The sequence below is a fragment of the Gopherus flavomarginatus genome, chromosome 11, assembly GCF_025201925.1.
Source record: "Gopherus flavomarginatus isolate rGopFla2 chromosome 11, rGopFla2.mat.asm, whole genome shotgun sequence".
Taxonomy (NCBI): Eukaryota; Metazoa; Chordata; order Testudines; family Testudinidae; genus Gopherus; species Gopherus flavomarginatus.
In genome coordinates, this window is record NC_066627.1 from 40,020,245 (window position 1) to 40,038,987 (window position 18,743).

The following is an 18,743-nucleotide window of genomic DNA, read 5'->3' on the forward strand; positions in this document are numbered from 1 at the left end:
GTGTCGCACCAGCGGGGCGTTGGGCGCTCGAGGACGAGCGGGAGGGGGACGCTGGGCAGTTTTGTTGTACTAGCATCAAGGCGACTCGCGTGGTGGCTCCCGTAGGACAATCGTGAAGGGGCTCTCGAGCCATTGTGTGATCCGTGGCCGCCGGGCCCGGCGCGAGGACGACTTGAGGCCTTTGAAGGCGTGAGCTAGAAGGCAACTCCCGTTGCCACCGTGCTCGTGAGGACAAGTGTGAAAGTGAGCTCGGTGTGGGGGGCTGCGTGGCGGTGACGTGTGATAGATGGCAGCGAGGCCAGGTGTGAGGAGGATGTCAGGCCGTCGTGTTCCCTCAGCGTGTGATAGACGTCCGCTTCCACGGGGCCTGAGTAACGTGGGCTCCCCAGCTCCTGAGCCACGGCCACTGCGGCTGCCTTTCCTGGAGGCTGAGGTGAGTAGGGCCGTCTGTTGGGGAGACGGGGCCGGGAGTGTGTGTTCTCTTGGGCTAGGCCTTTAGCACTGCTGCTGAGGCACCCTGAAGTGCCTTGTCTCAGCGTGCCACTATGCTGTCTACTAAATTCTGGAGTCATCCCAGAGTCCTGCAGCACCCAGCAGTGAGGCCTCTGACTTTCAGTTCAGTTTGCTTCCAGTGAAGCTTGGGGATGTGGGATGTCAAGGTTTCTCAGCCCAGACGCAATAAAACCCAGCAGTCTTAATCCCTAGTCTCCTGAGATCCCACTGCCCTCACTCTATCAAAGGAATTGAACCCAGGAGTTCTGAATTTCAACTACAGATCCTATTAGGTGACTCAGTCCCTAACCCCTTTCCAGGCCCCTCTTTAATGTCCCAAGGAATACTGCCATTTATCTCTGTAGCCTCTTTATCGTTTCTCAGTTTACCATGCTCTGAGCCAGGGGTCGAGTAGTGTGCCGAGTCTTCATTTATTCACTCTAATTTAAGGTTTCACGTGCCAATAATGCATTTTAATGTTTTTAGAAGGTCTCTTTCTATAAGTCTATAATATATAAACAAACAATTGTTGTATGTAAAGTAAATAACGTTTTTAAAATTTTAAGAAGCTTCATTTAAAATTAAATTAAAATGCAGAGCCCCCTGGACTGGTGGCCAGGATCTGGGCAGTGTGAGTGCTACTGAAAATCAGTTCACATGCCGCCTTCGGCACACCTGCCATAAGTTGCCTACCCCTCTGCTCTGAGCTAACTATTAGATTCTATTCCTGCTAGAGCTGGAAATAAATTAACTGTGCTCTCCTGGAATAGACTGCTGTTATCATTAGAACTCCCTGCGCTTCCAGACTAGGAATAGAGCTTGCCTTTCCATGCTCCTAGTCCCACCCTATAGGCCCTTCCTCCCCCCAATAAAGAGGCTTTTGCCAAGGGTCTGTACATGCTCCCAGGCTCACACTTTTGTGGTGTGCATGCGCAGGGTTACCCAGCTTATGGTAGTGAACCCTTGGTTGTTTAGCATGTACTCCCCATGCTCCAAGCACAGTTTGACATCTAGGTATTCTGTTATTGCACTGTCACAATTTGCTATCTCCATGCTTCCCTGTCTCCTGGTCCAAAGTGGCATATTGTGACTGAGGGGGAGAACTCCCATCACAGTTTGCTGCCCCTGGACCAGAGGACAGGAAGAATAGAGTTAGCAAATTGTGATGGCAGTGTCCCATCTGTCATAATTTGCTATCAGCAGACAAGAATTGCTTACTTTACATGTCAACATTTAAAAAGATCTAAACTTATTTTTAGAAACAGAATTAATTTTTATGAGTAACTAAGAGTACATTAAAATTGAATTCCGCTATTATTACTCATTTGTATTTTGATTGTATAATTGCAAGAAAACCAAAATATTTACCTTTAAAAATTATACAGTATATACATTTTGTAAACACCACAACTATAATTGCACAAAGTTTGTAGACTTTCTTTTTACTGCTCAGAATGTTTTTATTGGTTCCCTGTTGGAAGGCAGAGCACATGTGCCCACCTCTTCCAGGAGTCACACTGTGTCTTTGAAAAATAGGTGGAAAAAAGTCACTAATTGTGCAAAATATAATTTCAGTTAACTCAAAATTGTAAAATATTTATTGAACTTCTGCTGTGATTTTTAACTTTCTAGCTACATGTCAGTAGTCAAGATATGACTATCTGCTGCAGTTGAAGTATTTATTAATGTAGAATTATTACCACAATCCCGATCCTTATCCAGGTTATTCCATCTGATCTGTATGTAGCTGTCTAGATACTGGGCCATAACTTCAGTTCATGGTACAAGAACAGATCATATTCTGTTTTCTTACCTGCCCAAACGTATGGCATGTGTTTCTAATACAACTTTGCATTTCTTACCATCTTTGTTTTCCTTCTTGTGTATGACAAGATTGCAGCAGTAGACTATTGTGCTCTATGCAAAATCAATATAATTTAACCAAATAATTTCCTAATTACGGAAACTATAAATAGAAATAGATTCATTAATGTCACTTATTTCAAGAACTACATTAATGATTTGCAAATATTTTCCTTTTTGGGGGTCATATTTAAATAATATTTGGTACCCGTATCTATTTGTCTTAAACTGTTAGCTTGTAGATATAACTATATCCTACTGTATTTCAGTGCTCTTTTGGTTTCAGCCTTTTTTTTACTTTTAACTAATTAAACACAATATTCATACAGAGAACCCAGTTTCTTTCATTAGGGTACCAAATTTGTGACACCTTTTAATAAATGTAGTAAAATAACTAATGACATTCCACTCTTTCTGTTTACCTTCCCATATACTCTGACTTCAGTAGGAATATATAACAAAGCTATACCTGACCTTTTTCCATTAAGAGAATTGCTTTTTTTCTCCTGTACGTGCATAGGATATCTTGTGTGGTTTCCACAGTAGTGGTATCTTTATGTTCCAAATATGTTTCTATAAGCTAATGCATTTTTAAAATAGAAAACTCATAATAGTCCAAATTTGACATTAACTACCTTCAGGATGAGTGGCCCAACAGTTGGGCCCAACCACTAGTATCTTGTGTTCCACAATTTTTGTTTTCCAGAGTCATAGTAGATTTTTCCACTTTCTCAGTGAAGGAAGAATCTAAACTTTAAAATGAATAGCCAATAGCTGACTTCATAATTGAATTTGATGTTTTCATAAAGTCACTCTCAATGTTTAGTAATGGTTTACTTTAAATAATGTTTGGAATCACTACACGCACACACATACATATACCACCTGCCAGAGTCTTGTGCTATGTACTGTGCCACTGATAACCCTTTCATACTCGTGCTAAATTTTAGTGTTTTGAGCCGAAGTTGAGTGAAACAGTCACATGTTCAATTCCTACCAATTCAGTCAATGTCCGCTATTAAAAAGGGTGAGCACAAGTATGTGCAGTTTCTGATTTTATCTTTAGCTATCAGGAAATTTAATCTGATCTTCTTACATCACATTTATTGAAAATAGCATCCCACTAACACTGCATATTAACTACAACTATAAATATCTAAAAGATCATCTCCTAGCTTACATGAGGGGTAGGGAGATGGGGTGAGACACTCCTTGACATCCTACACAAACACACCCCTTCCAGAACCTGGCTCACATGAGGGGGGCATGTGTGGGAGGGCCCCAACTACCATAGTTGGGCAGAGCCTCCTAAGATCCAGATATAGACACAAGGGCCACACACACCACCGAGGGGGAGCTGGGGGCTTAGACCCCCTGGAATGCAAGTCACCACATATTGCATGGGGGGTCCACGCCTCTGTAGATGGGCTGGGGCCCTCTAGATTGTGGTATGTACATGAGAAAGGAGAGGTGCCCTGTCTTCCTATTCTCCCAGACCCCAATAACTCCATGTCCCTCTTTCCAGTGTTCCCCCCCCATCACCTAACCACCTCAACCCCTCTCCTCCCACCCAGCCCCATTTATCCCCCTCCCTTGCTCTAAGACTCTTACTCCCTTGTTCCATTCCCACCTACTCTTCCACTCCATTCATGTTCTTGAAAAACAAAAAAAGTTTCAGCACTTTCAGAATATTGTGCTGTACTCAGATTACATTACCACACATTCAAAACTCCCTTTGCCAGAGGCAGATTGGAGCAAACTACTGCTTTTATTTCGGATTTCTGTCCTGGGCTGTATTTGCCACCAGGCTGTAGCTTAGGTTTGGTGATCATAACAGTTTCCCTGGAGCCTTTCAAGATGTGTGATGTAGAGGTAGTTTCCAGCTACACACTCTCTCTGGACAGGCTTAGTATAATCTGTGTGGCATGCCATCGAGCACTTTAAAGAGTGATGCTCCTAACAGGAGAATTAAAGTTTTCTGCTAATAATGTAATTTGATTTCCCCTAAAAGGATAGTGGATACCATGCACTCCATTGAGGTAGCTCTCAAGCATTTGAGACCCTGCTGTGATGATGATCTCAGACCTGGTTTGATCTCTATCTGTGATCAAACATTCATTATCAGAGCCCACGAATGTTAAGGAACGTGGGGGAGGAGCAGGTACTGTATCTCATGAACCCCTTGTTCAAATGGCCCCAAATTTAGATCAATGCCCAGAATGCACAATTTCAAGCCAATCAAAGAAATGCAAGGGAAACTAAAGATGTCAGCCTTATTCATTTGATTAAAAAAATTGTGCAAATAAAAATTAAAAATTGCAAACTGCAAAATCACAGTAAAAACGTAGTGTTAGACTAGAAACGATGTGAGATGTGATTGTTAACCTCTAGCAACTATTAATATTTTCAATTACTGTATTTGCTATTCAAGTATAAATTAAATAGTGCAATGGCATCTATTTGCACAATGTAAATGAGATGTAAGATTAATGCGAGTAATAAAAATTATAAAAAAGTAAATAATTGAGGCAGAAAACTGCATTGACAGTGGATTACAAGAAAGGGAATCTAATTCAGGGAGTGGAACAGCAGATAAGACAAATTAGTGAACTGCTCTGAGGCTTTATGCAGACATATAAACAAAAAAGGAATTCGGTAAAATACTAAAAGCATGCATAGGAATTCTATCTGTGTTTGCGTTTCACTGTATTCAGTCTTTAGCTGCTTGGCACATCATTTCAGATAAGGTTGAGGTGCCTTATTTAGGCACTGAGTTGCACTGTGCCTTTAGAAACAGCCGTGGTAAGTGGGCGGTGCGACATGCTGCTTACCAAAGGAGTAAACAGTAGCCTGTCTGCCACGCACAGCTTATTTTTGCAACCCCCACAGACAGCCCCAATTCTAGTAAAATCCCTGTTTTTCTAGTTTCCCCCTTCTCCCCCCGTTGTCTGGCAGGGGCTTTTAACCCTGGCCCCTATTCCCTATGCCTGATCTTGCCCCTCTCCTTCTACTAGCTGCGTGACTCTTTGGGGCGTGCAGTCTGGCTCCCCGCAGTGCAGATTGCATCCCACCTCTCCGGTTTGTCCCCGGTCCCCTTGTAACGCGGCTGTGGGAACAGGGACGTTGTATCCTAGTAAGGGCAGCAGGCGGGCTTCAGCCGCAGATGTTCGTGAGTATGTTCACTCTCCACGGGCATGCTCAGTAGCGCAAGGCTGCATATTGCGCTGGGGAGCGATTGGGATACACTTAGCCGCCGCCTCCTCTAGCATCTATCGATGTTCTCAGGGCTCCGGTCGCCATTTTAGGGGGAGAGCAAGGGAGGCAGAAAGACAGGCTGGTAGGTACCGGGGCGGTGTGAACAACTCCTTTCCTACATGCCCTGCTGAGCTGAGCGGTGTACAGCTCTGCTTGCTTGCCGGAGGCCGTTTCCTCTAGCCCGCGGTCTCCCGGAACCGCTAAGCAGTTCACTCTCCTTCCAGTCAGTTTCTCCCCCGCCCCTTTAGTTTGCTTTCACCCCTCCCCATTTATAACAATCGATTGTTCTTTGGGGCTGGAAATGGGTGGATTGGGGGAGGGGTGGTGGATTGGGTGCAGGGGAGGTTATGGTTTTTCAGCTGGTGGCTTCTCTGAAAACCCTACAACACACGTTTTGTTTTGCCGCTAGGCTTCCCTACAAAACACCTGCTTGATTAAATTAAAGAAAAGTTACTGTCAGGAGGCAAGCGTTGCTAGCCAGTGTTGCTCTTAACTCACCTTTGTAACAGTCCTTAATTACAGTCTGAGTGCTGGTAACTGGTGGACTGTCTTCTCCGTAGTTGCTACTGTCTGCAACAGCTTTCTGTTATCTCTTCTCATTTGTCTGTCTAGTTTGGAATCTTAGCTGAAAGTCTCTTTCCTTTACATATACAAAACCTTTTTAATTTATCACTATAAGGTCACTGTTTAAGGCTGAAAGGTGTTGGGGTATGTTCTGTATGAAAGATTATACCATTGCAATGTAACTGTTTTGTAAGTATTTTTTTCTCTTGTTTCAGGCACCCGCAAGGCATTCCTTGCTCACAATGTATAGAACAAAAGTAAGCTTGAAAGATCGTCAACAACTTTACAAACTGATTATTAGTCAATTGCTGTATGATGGATACATAAACATTGCCAATGGCCTGATAAATGAGATAAAACCACAATCAGTCTGCGCACCCTCTGAACAACTGCTGCATCTGATTAAACTAGGTAAACTGTAATGCAGGATTCATGTACATAAACTAGGAATTGCAGACTATTTGATGAAGTTCAGGTATGTAGGTCCTGGCTCAGCACAGGGCCTGGATTTGATGACCTCTAGAGGTCCCTTCCAGCCCTACATCTCTGTGATTCTGTAGTGGACTCAGTGCAATCTAAAAGTCAATGTTCTCTTTAACTCCTAATGTTGCTGTACAGTTGTCATATTTATGCATAGATAACAAAATACAAGTCTTTCAGTAAATCTTTTCTGGGATCTACTTATTTATTTATACTTTTTCAAATTATAATAGTGCCTATCCAATGCCCTGGATCCTTGACATCTTCTAAAAGGACACGGAATAAATAGGGCCATTAGATCTCATAGATTAAATCAAATAATCCATTCATAAATATAATAGAAACTAACTGAGACACCAAATCACACATCAGCACTAGTAGACCTACTCAAGACCAGTCTCCTCATAGACAGAGGAGAAATGGTGGGCCTTGCATTGTGTCCTGAAGACAAATAAATTTGGACTGTTACAGATCTGAGAAGAAAATGGGTTTCAGAGTTCCAGGGCCCTCACAGAGAATGCCCTGCCAGTCACTCCCTCCCTCTCATGAGGTTTCAGCTCAGTTGCCACATGTCACAAGGGCTGTTTCATGTTAGGGTGGGGGAGGCAGGTAGATCCCAGGTTGTTCAGGTTATATTGTAATAGTTTTGTTACTGACGCTGGTATTACTTGTCAGATCAGAATTTCAGTGTTTTTTTTAATTATCTGACAAATGTTTGGGGACTGGTGTAAGTCTAAACATATTTCTCTTTTAAGCAGGTATGCACAATGTATTGGAGGATGGAACTTAATAGGAAACCTCTGTTAAAAGTTGTTTACTGTCTAATCGGGTGCAACTGAAGCAGTGTGTCCCGTGGCTAGGATACTGGACTGGGACTCAGGTCTGGTCCACACTACAGCATTAAATCAATTTAACGCTGTACCCGCCCACACTACAACGCACTTTAAATCGATTTTAAGGGCTCTTAAAATCTATTTCTGTACTCCTCCCCAACGAGAGGAGTAACCCTAAAATCGATATTACTATATCGATTTAGGGTTAGTGTGGACGGAAATCGAAGTTATTGGTCTCATTCTTTTACTGAGCTACCCAGAGTGCACCGCTCCAGAAATTGATGGTAGCCTAAGACCATGGACGCACACCACCGAATTAATGTGCCCTGGTGTGGACGCATAAAATCGATTTTATAAAACCGGTTTTAATAATTTCGATTTTATGCTGTAGTGTAGACGTGGCCTCAGACCTAGGTTTTATTCTCTACTTTGTGACTTTGGGCAAGTCACTTCACCTCTCTGTACATCTGTGTTTTCTCCACCCTTTTGTTTCTCTTGTATTTACAGGGTAAGGTCTTTGGAATAGGAACTGTCTGTTACCATGACAGACTCTCTTAGTGTGTATAGTGGCTCTTAGTATGCACCGCAGGACCTCACTCTCAGTTGGGGCTTCTATCTGCTACTGGAATGTAAATAATAATGTTTGGTGGGGTAATTTATTCACCAACAGATAACAACAAAATATTGTAGAGAGTCTTATAATTGAGTTAGGCAGAAGAATACTAATGGAAAAGTTAATGAAATCTGCTAAAATCAAAAAGTATTGTGTCCCTGTGTGGTAGCTTAGCTTCAAAGTAAACTTAATCTGTCACTAGTCTGGTTTGTGTGTGTGTTTATTGCAGTATTAGTGTTGGGGACACATTATTGTTAAAGGTTTCAGAGTGGTAGCCGTGTTAGTCTGTATCAGCAGAAAGAATGAGTAGTACGTGTGGCACCTTAGAGACTAATAAATTTATTTGGGCATAAGCTTTCGTGGGCTAAAACCCACTTCATCGGATGCATGCCGTGGAAATATATATACATACACACTATATCTCTCTATATCTATAGCTCTATCTAGATATAGAACTACACACACACACACACACACAGAGAACATGAAAAAATGGGTGTTGTCATACCAACTATAACGAGACTAATCAATTAAGGTGGGCTATCATCAGCAGGAGGAAAAAAAAACTATCCCTACAAAAGTGGTTTTTGTTTTGTTTTTTTTTCCTCCTGCTGATGATAGCCCACCTTAATTGATTAGTCTCGTTATAGTTGGTATGACAACACCCATTTTTTCATGTTCTGTGTGTGTGTGTGTGTGTGTGTGTGTGTGTGTGTGTAGAGTTCTATATCTAGATAGAGCTATAGATATAGAGAGATATAGTGTGTATGTATATATATTTCCACGGCATGCATCCGATGAAGTGGGTTTTAGCCCACGAAAGCTTATGCCCAAATAAATTTATTAGTCTCTAAGGTGCCACAAGGACACCTCCATTCTTTTTATTGTTAAAGTGACAGAGAATAAAAGTATTCTGTTTACTGAAAATACCCCTAATTTTTCCATGGAGCAGATACAAAAATTCTCCCCAGTATAAAATTTATACTGGCAAAAAACTGTGCTGCAAAATTAACTACCAAATTAGTAAAATTATTTAATGATTATTTAAAGTGTTGTAAGCTTTAACAATCTTCAAGAGCTAGGAAATCACAACAAAGGTTCAAACTGCCTTCTTACCTTATTTTGTATATCCTCTAGTTTTGAATCTCAGCATGTCAACTAGCTTGCGTTTGGCTCAGACAAAAGTAATGACAGTAACTACAAGGAGCTCCGAAATGCAGTATTTAATTTATGCATGATATTTTAGTGTTAAGACAATTGAGGTCTTAGCCTAGTTATCTTTCATCATGATCTCTTTGAAAATCTACTTGAATAATGTAATAACAGGGTGCAAATTGATATAGTCAGTGCTTCACACATTTCTGGGAGCATAAATATAGTAAACTTTAGATCTATCTAAACTGGGAAAATTAGGATCCCTAATGCACTACTGATGGTAACAGCAAGCATTTTCAACACCATGTTATCCAACTCTACTCTGAACAGGGTTAGATGACATAGACCAGGGACACCATTTACCCTTGCTCAGAGTAAGGTTAATGATGTGGTTGAAATGATGAGCTTGTACGCTGCTTAAGCTGCAACTTCCACTAATGAAATGGTAGATGCAACCTTGAAGAGAGTGAGTTAAATATGCGATATAAGTGTGTGGAGGAATAATGTTTCTCATTATTCTCATTTGAATTATTATAGTACCTAGGAGGTCTAGTCATGGACCAGGACCCTATTAGTGACACTGCTTCATTGTGGTGGTTCCGGTATTCTTTATTGAGCTGCAAAGGAAAAGATTCTGTAAATGTTTGTCCTTTTTAAAAAAATATTTTTTTCTATACAGGCATTACTGTTTCCTGTGAAAGTTGGCTGTAGATACAATCATGGCTACTCTAAGCAGTTACTAGTATATTTATGAAGACTTAGTCAACCTTTTTGTGGAGAAAGTAAATATATTTAATCTCTCATCCTTCAGGAATGGAGAATGATGACAGCGCAGTTCAGTATGCAATTGGACGCTCCGATACAGTAGCTCCAGGAACAGGGATTGACTTAGAATTTGATGCAGATGTCCAGACTATGTCCCCCGAGGCTTCTGAATATGAGACTTGTTACGTCACATCTCATAAAGGACCATGTCGCGTAGCTACATATAGCAGAGATGGGCAGTTAATAGCTACAGGATCTGCAGATGCCTCAATAAAAATTCTCGATACAGAGAGAATGTTGGCAAAAAGTGCTATGCCCATCGAGGTAAAGTATCACATGAATCATGATCCATCAGTGAATGATAAAAATGCTACATCCATTTTATAGCATTTGTTCTGCCTCCGATAGCATACTTAAGGACATGTACCTTTTTTGTTGTCTAGAATCTGCACACAACTAGTAGCAGTGCAAAGTCTTAAGAATATTGCCGTGAACAAAATAAGTGCAACATTTGTCTTTATTATAAAGGTGATTTTTATTCAAGAAGGGTAGTAGTACTGTGAGTTAGAGCAGGGCACTAACACTCCGGACCGATGAGTTTTATTTTTTTCCTGCTGTTGACTCCATTTTGACTTTAGGCAAATCACTAACCTCTGTCAGTTTCTTTTTGCTTCTCTGTAAAAGAAAGATATTGTATATTTATCATAGGGATGTTAATGACCAATATTTGCAAAGAACTTTGAGATAATCATTATCGTTCTAATTATATGCATAGTTTTTTCATAAAAAAATGCAATCTTTGCTTGGAAGATGAGGCAGGTATTGATGCATGTTTAAAACTCACTTTTTCTCTTCTACCAGGAGATCCCACATGTTTGTTTTTAAATGCCCAGAGTAATAACATAAGAGTTGGATAGTGGTTTATGGTTCGGAAACACTCTCCATTGACTTGTTTAAATGTTTTCTGTAGGTCATGATGAATGAGACAGCACAGCAGAATATGGAGAATCATCCTGTTATTCGGACTCTGTATGATCATGTGGATGAGGTTACATGTTTAGCTTTCCATCCAACAGAACAGATCCTGGCATCTGGTTCAAGGGACTATACACTTAAATTGTTTGACTATTCGAAACCTTCTGCTAAAAGAGCCTTCAAGTATATCCAGGTTAGAGATTATAGTCTTTTAAAAAAAAAAAAAACAAAAAAAACAAAAGCTTGAGGTCTACAACTGTAGTGATAGCAATTATCTAATTTGTACCTGCATGGAGAAATAGCTAGATACACAGGAGTATGCAGTTTTGCAGATACTCTTGTGATAATTATGCATACAAATTAGATACATAAAATGTGTGCCTGTGATCATCTTCTCAGATCTGATGTCCACTCTCCTCTCTATACGTGCCACCGGGGAAACCTGAAACTGTTAGGGGTGGTGCTTCTGGCATTTCCTTTATGAACAGCATTGAAGTTCTGTGGATTTCTCTTCGGTTGTTAAGGGGGAAATTTCCCCCTTCTCTCCCCCAGTCCCATGAATAGGCATTGAAAATTGATATAGGACTTAGAACAATGTTTTCTCAAATATAACCACAAGGGACTTTCCTTGCGGCCACAGCCTTCTAGGCAGGGATGGAGGGGGCACAAAGCATCAGCCCCTCTGAGGCTGTCATGTCTGTAGTGGTTGGGCCCTGCCCCGCTCTGGGGAGACACAAGACAGAGGAGCAGGCAGCCAGTGAGTTTTCCTCACCTTCCCTGGGAGCAGTGGGATTGGGCTTCAGCTGTTGGGTGGCAGGCTCCAGCCATGGGTCTTCAGGCTTCATTCCTTGGCCGCATGGTGACAGGCTCTGTCCCTGAGCTCATCCTACTCCTCCTCCCCCCTCTCCCCCCTGCTGTCTCCCCCATCACCTCAACCCCCACTGTCTCCCTAGCCACCTCCCCATCCAGGTCTTAATTTGTCCCCAGTCTTGCTGGACTGTAAGTCTGCTATGAAAAGTGATACTTGTATGTTTGTTGTTAGCACTTTTCACAACAGACTTACTCTCTAGCAAGTCTTTTTAAAAAAAAAAAAAAAAAAGGCAAAAGAAATGACAGGAACATGCAAAGCACCTTATTTGTGTTTCTGTTCTGATTAGGTCCAATAAAGAATAGAGACAACTGTATGTTATTTTTAATATTGAGTCTGTGGAAAAAATCCTACATAAATAAATTACAATTATTTGGATATGTATATGTGCATATGTATTTGTTTTTCCAAAAGTTAATTAAGTATTTTAGGAAAAATTATGAGAGCAGCCACCAGTAAGAGTTGGTGGCCGCACTCTGAGGCCACCAAAAAATTTGTGAGAACCGCTTAGAGTATAATCCTGATCCATGTAAATGTGTTACTGCCATATAGTGGAGAGGGGAGTGGTGTTCTCCAATTTGTAACCTGCCCTAAACACTATACTAATTAAGAATTGAACTTATATGAAAATATCATAGAACTTCAGACTTGTGAATCCACCAGGATTTTCTTTCTGCAAATAGGTTCTTTCTATAGATTGATATATTTCTTATCACACAGGAAGCAGAAATGTTACGCTCCATCTCTTTTCATCCTTCTGGTGACTTCATACTTGTTGGTACCCAGCACCCTACCTTACGGCTTTATGATATCAATACGTTCCAGTGTTTTGTGTCTTGCAATCCTCAAGATCAACACACCGATGCTATATGTTCAGTAAACTATAATGCAAGTGCTAACATGTATGTGACAGGAAGCAAAGATGGATGCATCAAATTATGGGATGGAGTTTCAAATCGATGTATCACTACTTTTGAAAAAGCACATGATGGAGCTGAAGTCTGTTCTGCCATCTTTTCCAAAAATTCAAAGTACATCCTGTCAAGTGGAAAAGATTCTGTAGCTAAACTATGGGAGATATCCACAGGTCGAACACTAGTCAAATATACAGGTATGTGGCAGATGACTTATCAAGCAAAAATTGTTCATGTGGTAATCAACTAGTGATGGGAATAAATATTTGATGCGGTACAAAATTTTTAAGTGCTTAGTCCAGTGACTGATGTGCTCAGTTAAATATGTGAACTATTTTTCAGAGTTTACTCATAAGATAATGATAGCCTTGTGCTGTTGAACAGTAACCTCTAAAGTTAATTGGAAGTTTCTTCTGTGCAAGGATTCCCCAAGGTTTTTCTCTCTATTCTTGGTCACAGATAAGTCACCTCATTCCATTCTTGACTTTCTTTAGATGTTGGTCAGCATCTTAAACTAATCTGAGTGGATCTGGATAACTTTCCATCATTACTTCATTTGTTCAAATGATGTATTACTATTCTGCTGGCTGTTAGCTGTCTGTTAAGGGAAAGCTTCATCAAATACAACTCTCTTGGGTTACTCCAGAAAAGAAAAGTAGACATATCAAGACATCTTTTTGGCAAGAAGTTGCTGGCTGGGGGCTCCTTTCAGTCTTCCCTAACCTCCACAGGAGATTTTGTTGCTGTGAAATAGATTCCAGAGACATTAGGGCAGTTTGATCTGCCAAAACCAGGAACTGAGACTTTGAATCAATCTGCAAAAGTAATTTAACCGTGATCTTGTTGCCCAAAATATAAACTAGTAATATTTTTAACCAGCAGGGTGCAGCATAGCCTGCATAAACAACCTCAAAATGTTTATAAAGCACTTCGCTTGATAAATAAGAGAAACATAATCTTTCTAATCAAATCAAGTCTGTGTATGCCATAGTATATCTGAAACATCTTTCTTTCTTATAAAAGTTAATGCTAAACTTCTACAGTGGGAGTAATGGCCTAGCTAGATAATGGTCTATATATTTATAGATATTGATAATGAGAACTTGCACTTTCCTCCATTAGCTGTGCTCTTTCCAATTTTAATTACCAATTGCTACCTACTAAGTTTTCTCACTAAGAGTACTGTTGTACTGCTCTAAAGGTCTTTTTGATTTGTTTGACTGATTCAGTTAGGAAGGAAGGGCTTCAAGTATTCTCTATACTTCTATGAAATGGTGTGTGAATACTTACCTTCACAGGTAAACTGTTTGTTGGAATGTATATAGATTTTCTTTCCTTAAGATGGTTTTTGAACCCTCACATTGTGGTGGTATTGACTAGTACAGTCTGGAATTGCATATTTAAAAGGGTTTTTCGTTTTGTTTTGTTTTTTTTAATTTCTAAGCAGCTCTTTGAACTTTCCTATATATAGAGGCTGAAATCTGGCAAGTATTGTGCCCAGCATCATTTCTTTCACCCCTTCCCCCACCACCCTGCTGGGGGAAAAAAAAAATCCTGCTGCTGTAACAAACTCATTGAAAGTCACTTGTAGTGATCACACTGACATATTTTTTTAAGTGAGGGGAAAAAAAAAATTTATAAAATTTTGTTAGGCAGTCTACATGTGTTTTTTGCTAACACCAATACTGATAGTTATGACTTCTGCATAGGTGTTATGTAGGGAGATGTAACATCATGAATTTTCTCTATAAATAAGCATACACTTTCACTGCGCATCTGAATTTAATGCTTCTGCACATGAGGGACTAATACTGTTAGTTGAGTCGAGTAAAAAGTGGGTAGGTGCTGTGCGAGCTTGGATAGATCACAAGAGAAATTCAGCATCCCTGTTAAAATACTCTTTAAGTCTCTTGAGTAGAAATTGCCCACCATGCTAAACATTCAGCATAAATAAACGGTTTCATCCTATTCCCAGACTCATCTCTTATTACTTAAATCAGGATTTAAATCCTGAAACTGCCCAGAAAGATTTAAAAAATAGTATGAAGCTGTGCCTCCATTTCACAGTTCTTTCTACAGTTCTCTGGCTTCTGATGGTCCAGTATTATCATCAAAACTTGCTGAAACTCTTTAGTGATCTGATTCTCAAATCCATCTGAGCTGTGTTTGGCATCTAATACTAATCTTTTTATTACATGACATAGAGGTGTGCATGTGTGTGTTGCCCTTGCAAATTGTGCACTCTATATATGTATATGTAAAGCATTTTCCGTATCGTAATTGTCATTCTTCAGGCCTGCGATTATTCCTGTTTCCCTTAGTGCTACTGAGATTTTGGCAAATAGCCTTTCTGCAGTGAGGGTGGGAGGAGAAATGTTAGAGCCCTTCTAAATGTTAATCAGTGAACACAAAGCTGGCCCTTGTTGATGGTCCTTAGCAAGTAATATCTGAAAGAGAGACTCCTTGTGCTTTTGACAATCTGCCCCCTAAGCAAAGCTGCTCTAGGTTACATGTTTTACTTACAGCTTTAATGAGTATCATGTCCCTGCTATTATAGGAGCTGGTTTGAGTGGACGGCAAGTACACAGAACACAGGCAGTCTTTAACCACACAGAGGACTATGTGTTGCTTCCTGATGAAAGGACCATAAGTCTCTGCTGCTGGGACTCAAGAACGGCAGAACGGCGAAATCTTCTGTCATTGGGGCATAACAGCATTGTCCGGTGTATTGTTCATTCTCCTACCAATCCTGGTTTCATGACATGCAGTGATGACTACAGAGCTCGATTTTGGTACCGAAGGTCAACCACAGACTAAAGACAGTTTAATAAAACAGTGATTACCTAGATGAATTATACCATCTTATATTAAGCGTACTGCCAACAGATGCCTGAACAAGAGCCATGCTGTGTCCGTATTTAACTTTGTCAAACATGGTGAGAAAAGTACTGAAATTCAGTTTTCCTTCACTCACTGACCTTATTAGTGTATATGGCATCAGTTGTGTAAGTAGTCTCAACCATTATTCTTGAATACAATTAATCCTTCCTGCAGGGATAGTTTTAAACTTGCTCTTACATGTCTGAATTTTCAGAATGTTAGTAACTTAAGTGAATCTTGCTCAATCTGTGTAGAATTTCTCCATTACGTCTGTGCAAACGTATTAAAGAATTTTTTTTAAGAATGGATTGCACAAATTCTCAGCAGAACTTGTCCAGATATTTTAAAGAAGAATTAAGTTGTATTTCAGTTTTGATATATGCACTGTGCAGTGAAAGCTCTGGTTTTGTATCTTTTTATTCTATTTTCTTTTTTAAATTTGCCAAGTAGCCCTCCATCTCTGAGCCAGAATTTTGTGCCATAAGAATTTGAACATCCAGTTTTTTAAAAGGTTTAGATGAATTCAACAGATGATGATGTTTTAGTTCTGATATTAAAGCTCTCGGACTTGAAATCTGGTGGCTGACTTTCTTTCATTTGAATTTTTTTTTTTTAAACTAACTGCTGTAGCTTGAAGCAAATAAGAGGCTTGCAAGCTGACCTGAACCCATCAGGACCAGGACCCAATTACAAGTGTCGGGTAGCATGTAATTTGTATAGCATGCATTTGGTCTTTGTTTGATTTAGGTAGTCTCTTATCACTCAGGGCTTGTATATATGAACTAGTTCATGGCATATTGGAGTGTGAATCTGTACACACCCTGTTTCACATGCGCACACACACCGATGCCATAGACTAACTGCATCCTACTAATGAATACATTAACAGTCATTAATATGCTTTGATCTGGTCCAATTTCAAAGACTAGGCTAATGTACATTAATGAGCTGCCACCAGGGTGTGCACAGACAGCTAGTCCACACCAGGCTCCCAGCCTCCCAAAGTCCATATTGTCATCTTACTCCTACCAAGTCAAGACATGAGTCATTACACATCTCTAATTATAAGCTTAATCTTTTAAGGTCCAGAAGCCAGTAAAGGTCCCACTGCGTGTCTACCTACAAAATCAGCAGACTGTTTCAGGGCTATGAGAATAAGATAGACTTTCTATCAGCTATCTGATCAGCAGTAATATCTGTACACCACCACACTTTCCATCGCCATGTTTTTTTCCTTCCCTACAGTGGCAAGATTCCTTAGAGCCCTGATTTATGTTCAAGGTTGAGGAGCGCCCCCTCTTGTTCTAACAGGGTGGATAGGTCTCCCCACACCACCTACCAATGAAGACTGCCTCTTTAGTAACCATTACATCAACTGAAAGGGTAGGAAAGGTGTGGGGGCCCTACACCGGCTGCTCATTATATGGCATTTTGTAAGGATAGGGTCACTCTCAAGTTCCTGCCCATATTTGTTTCAGTATTCTAGTTCAGCTCCCACTTTTTTCTGAAATCTCATTCAACCCCAGGGGAAGTTAAACTTCACAAATGTAATAAGAGACTGTGCATTAATGGGACAAAACCATTCAGACTACTTATGGTTGCTCTCCCGTCACCTGTGCTGCTACAGCACTGAAAATGTAGGCAAGCCCTTATATAAAAGCTTACATGCTAAAAACTACATCACACTTCTTGGGAGACATTTTGTACTTCCCTTTAGAAGTCTGGCTTGGGCCAAATTTTGAAGCCAAACATGGCCGTTTGGGGCCTTTGCAGAGGTTAAGAAATGGGAATTATCAGAGATTTTTTTTTTTAAGTGGGATTCTGACTACATCAGAATGTGTTCTAAGTTAGTGAGGATTAGAACTCATTCCGCTAGAGCTTAGGTAGCCTGTCTGTGACTCAGAAGTCGGTGGGCAGCAATGTGAAGCTCAATCCAGACCTTTACAAGTCCCTACTCTTTGGCAGAGCCTTCAAAATTGGATGCCCATTTAGTCCTGCAGTCATTGTTTAAATAGGTCTTAGACCCACTTCCAAGCAAATAGATGACTGTTAGCCACCAAGAGTGGAATCCATGGGGACAGTACAGTCACTGGGGGGAGGGGGAGAGAATGGTTATCCTACAGTAACTGGTTCTTCATGAAGTGTTGTCCACATGAATGCTGGGACTCACCTTCCTTTCCTGCTTCTACAGCATCTTATACAAGTGGGATTCTGAATTAGTAAAGGGAACTGAGGAACAGTTGGGCCCCTGTGGGGGGAGAAATGCAGAGTATCTAGGGCACAGGTGTGGCCCCAATAGACACTGCTTGCCAAATGAGTTGGATCTCATTTTCACACAAAACATGCACACCAAAAGTAGAATCCACAAGTCAAAGCACAGTTTAAGTAATCCTTTCCTAAGATTTCTGAAAATTTCTGTTCAGCTTGTTTAGTTTGACAGATACTTTTCAAGCATTCTAACTCAATACTTTTTATGTGCTGATGCTGCACCTACTTGACACCAGCCCAAATGGTTAGACAAAAAAACCAGGTGGCTGGATAGCAGAGGAGATGGTAAATTAGATGGGAGAGTCATAGTCCACCATTCTCCTCTTAAAATGGAGAGGAATCATCACAGGAAACCAGATGGATCAGTTTGTCTTTTGAGATGAGTCAAAGTTGTTTAAATTTTTCAGTGTCTTTCATACAAAATGTACCTTACAACACATATGGTTGGTGCCTTATAGGTATGTAAGAGCACAAATTCCCTACCCCACAGAGTTACAGGCTATTACAACACAGCTATAATAAATATTTTATATTAAATGTGAGAACGTTTTGCAACATATGGAAAATGTGGGGCAGAAATCCTGAATTCATATGATTGTGGCAGTCTTATTTCATTAACGTGCTATGCAAACACTTGTAGTAAACTGTTCTTCCATCAAGCTTCTAAATTAGGAACTACAGGAACATGTAGCAAAGCAGAAGGGTGGGTTTTTTGTATTTGTGGTTATTTGCCACAAGTCTGTGACAGATCAAGGAAAACTCCACTTTTCACCCATGTTGTTCTCAGTTGTAGACACTGTTAGGGTATTTTTTTGGTT

At 40.4% G+C, this 18,743-nt stretch overlaps 1 protein-coding gene across 2 annotated transcripts; it reads left to right on the top strand.

The window, feature by feature from the left end:
* Nucleotides 1-99: 99 nt before the first annotated feature.
* On the top strand, nucleotides 100-16,231 carry CSTF1 (cleavage stimulation factor subunit 1). 2 transcript variants are annotated; one of them, XM_050918202.1, is made up of 6 exons: nucleotides 100-433; nucleotides 6,390-6,585; nucleotides 10,067-10,344; nucleotides 10,991-11,188; nucleotides 12,584-12,974; nucleotides 15,335-16,231. In XM_050918202.1, exons 1-6 carry the CDS (start codon nucleotides 287-289, stop codon nucleotides 15,592-15,594), a joined length of 1,470 nt encoding a protein of 489 aa, XP_050774159.1. In that variant the 5' UTR covers nucleotides 100-286; the 3' UTR covers nucleotides 15,595-16,231. The 2 variants fall into 2 exon arrangements, with proteins under 2 accessions (XP_050774159.1, XP_050774160.1); XM_050918203.1 differs by lacking the exon at nucleotides 100-433 and adding an exon at nucleotides 5,163-5,692.
* Nucleotides 16,232-18,743: the final 2,512 nt, after the last annotated feature.

Coding starts and splice junctions, on each gene's coding strand:
- CSTF1 (XM_050918202.1), top strand. CDS start 287: ATGGCAGCGAGGCCAGGTGTGAGGAGGATGTCAGGCCGTCGTGTTCCC. Junction 6,586..10,066: donor GCTGCATCTGATTAAACTAG/GTAAACTGTAAT, acceptor CTCATCCTTCAG/GAATGGAGAATGATGACAGC. Junction 12,975..15,334: donor AACACTAGTCAAATATACAG/GTATGTGGCAGA, acceptor CTGCTATTATAG/GAGCTGGTTTGAGTGGACGG.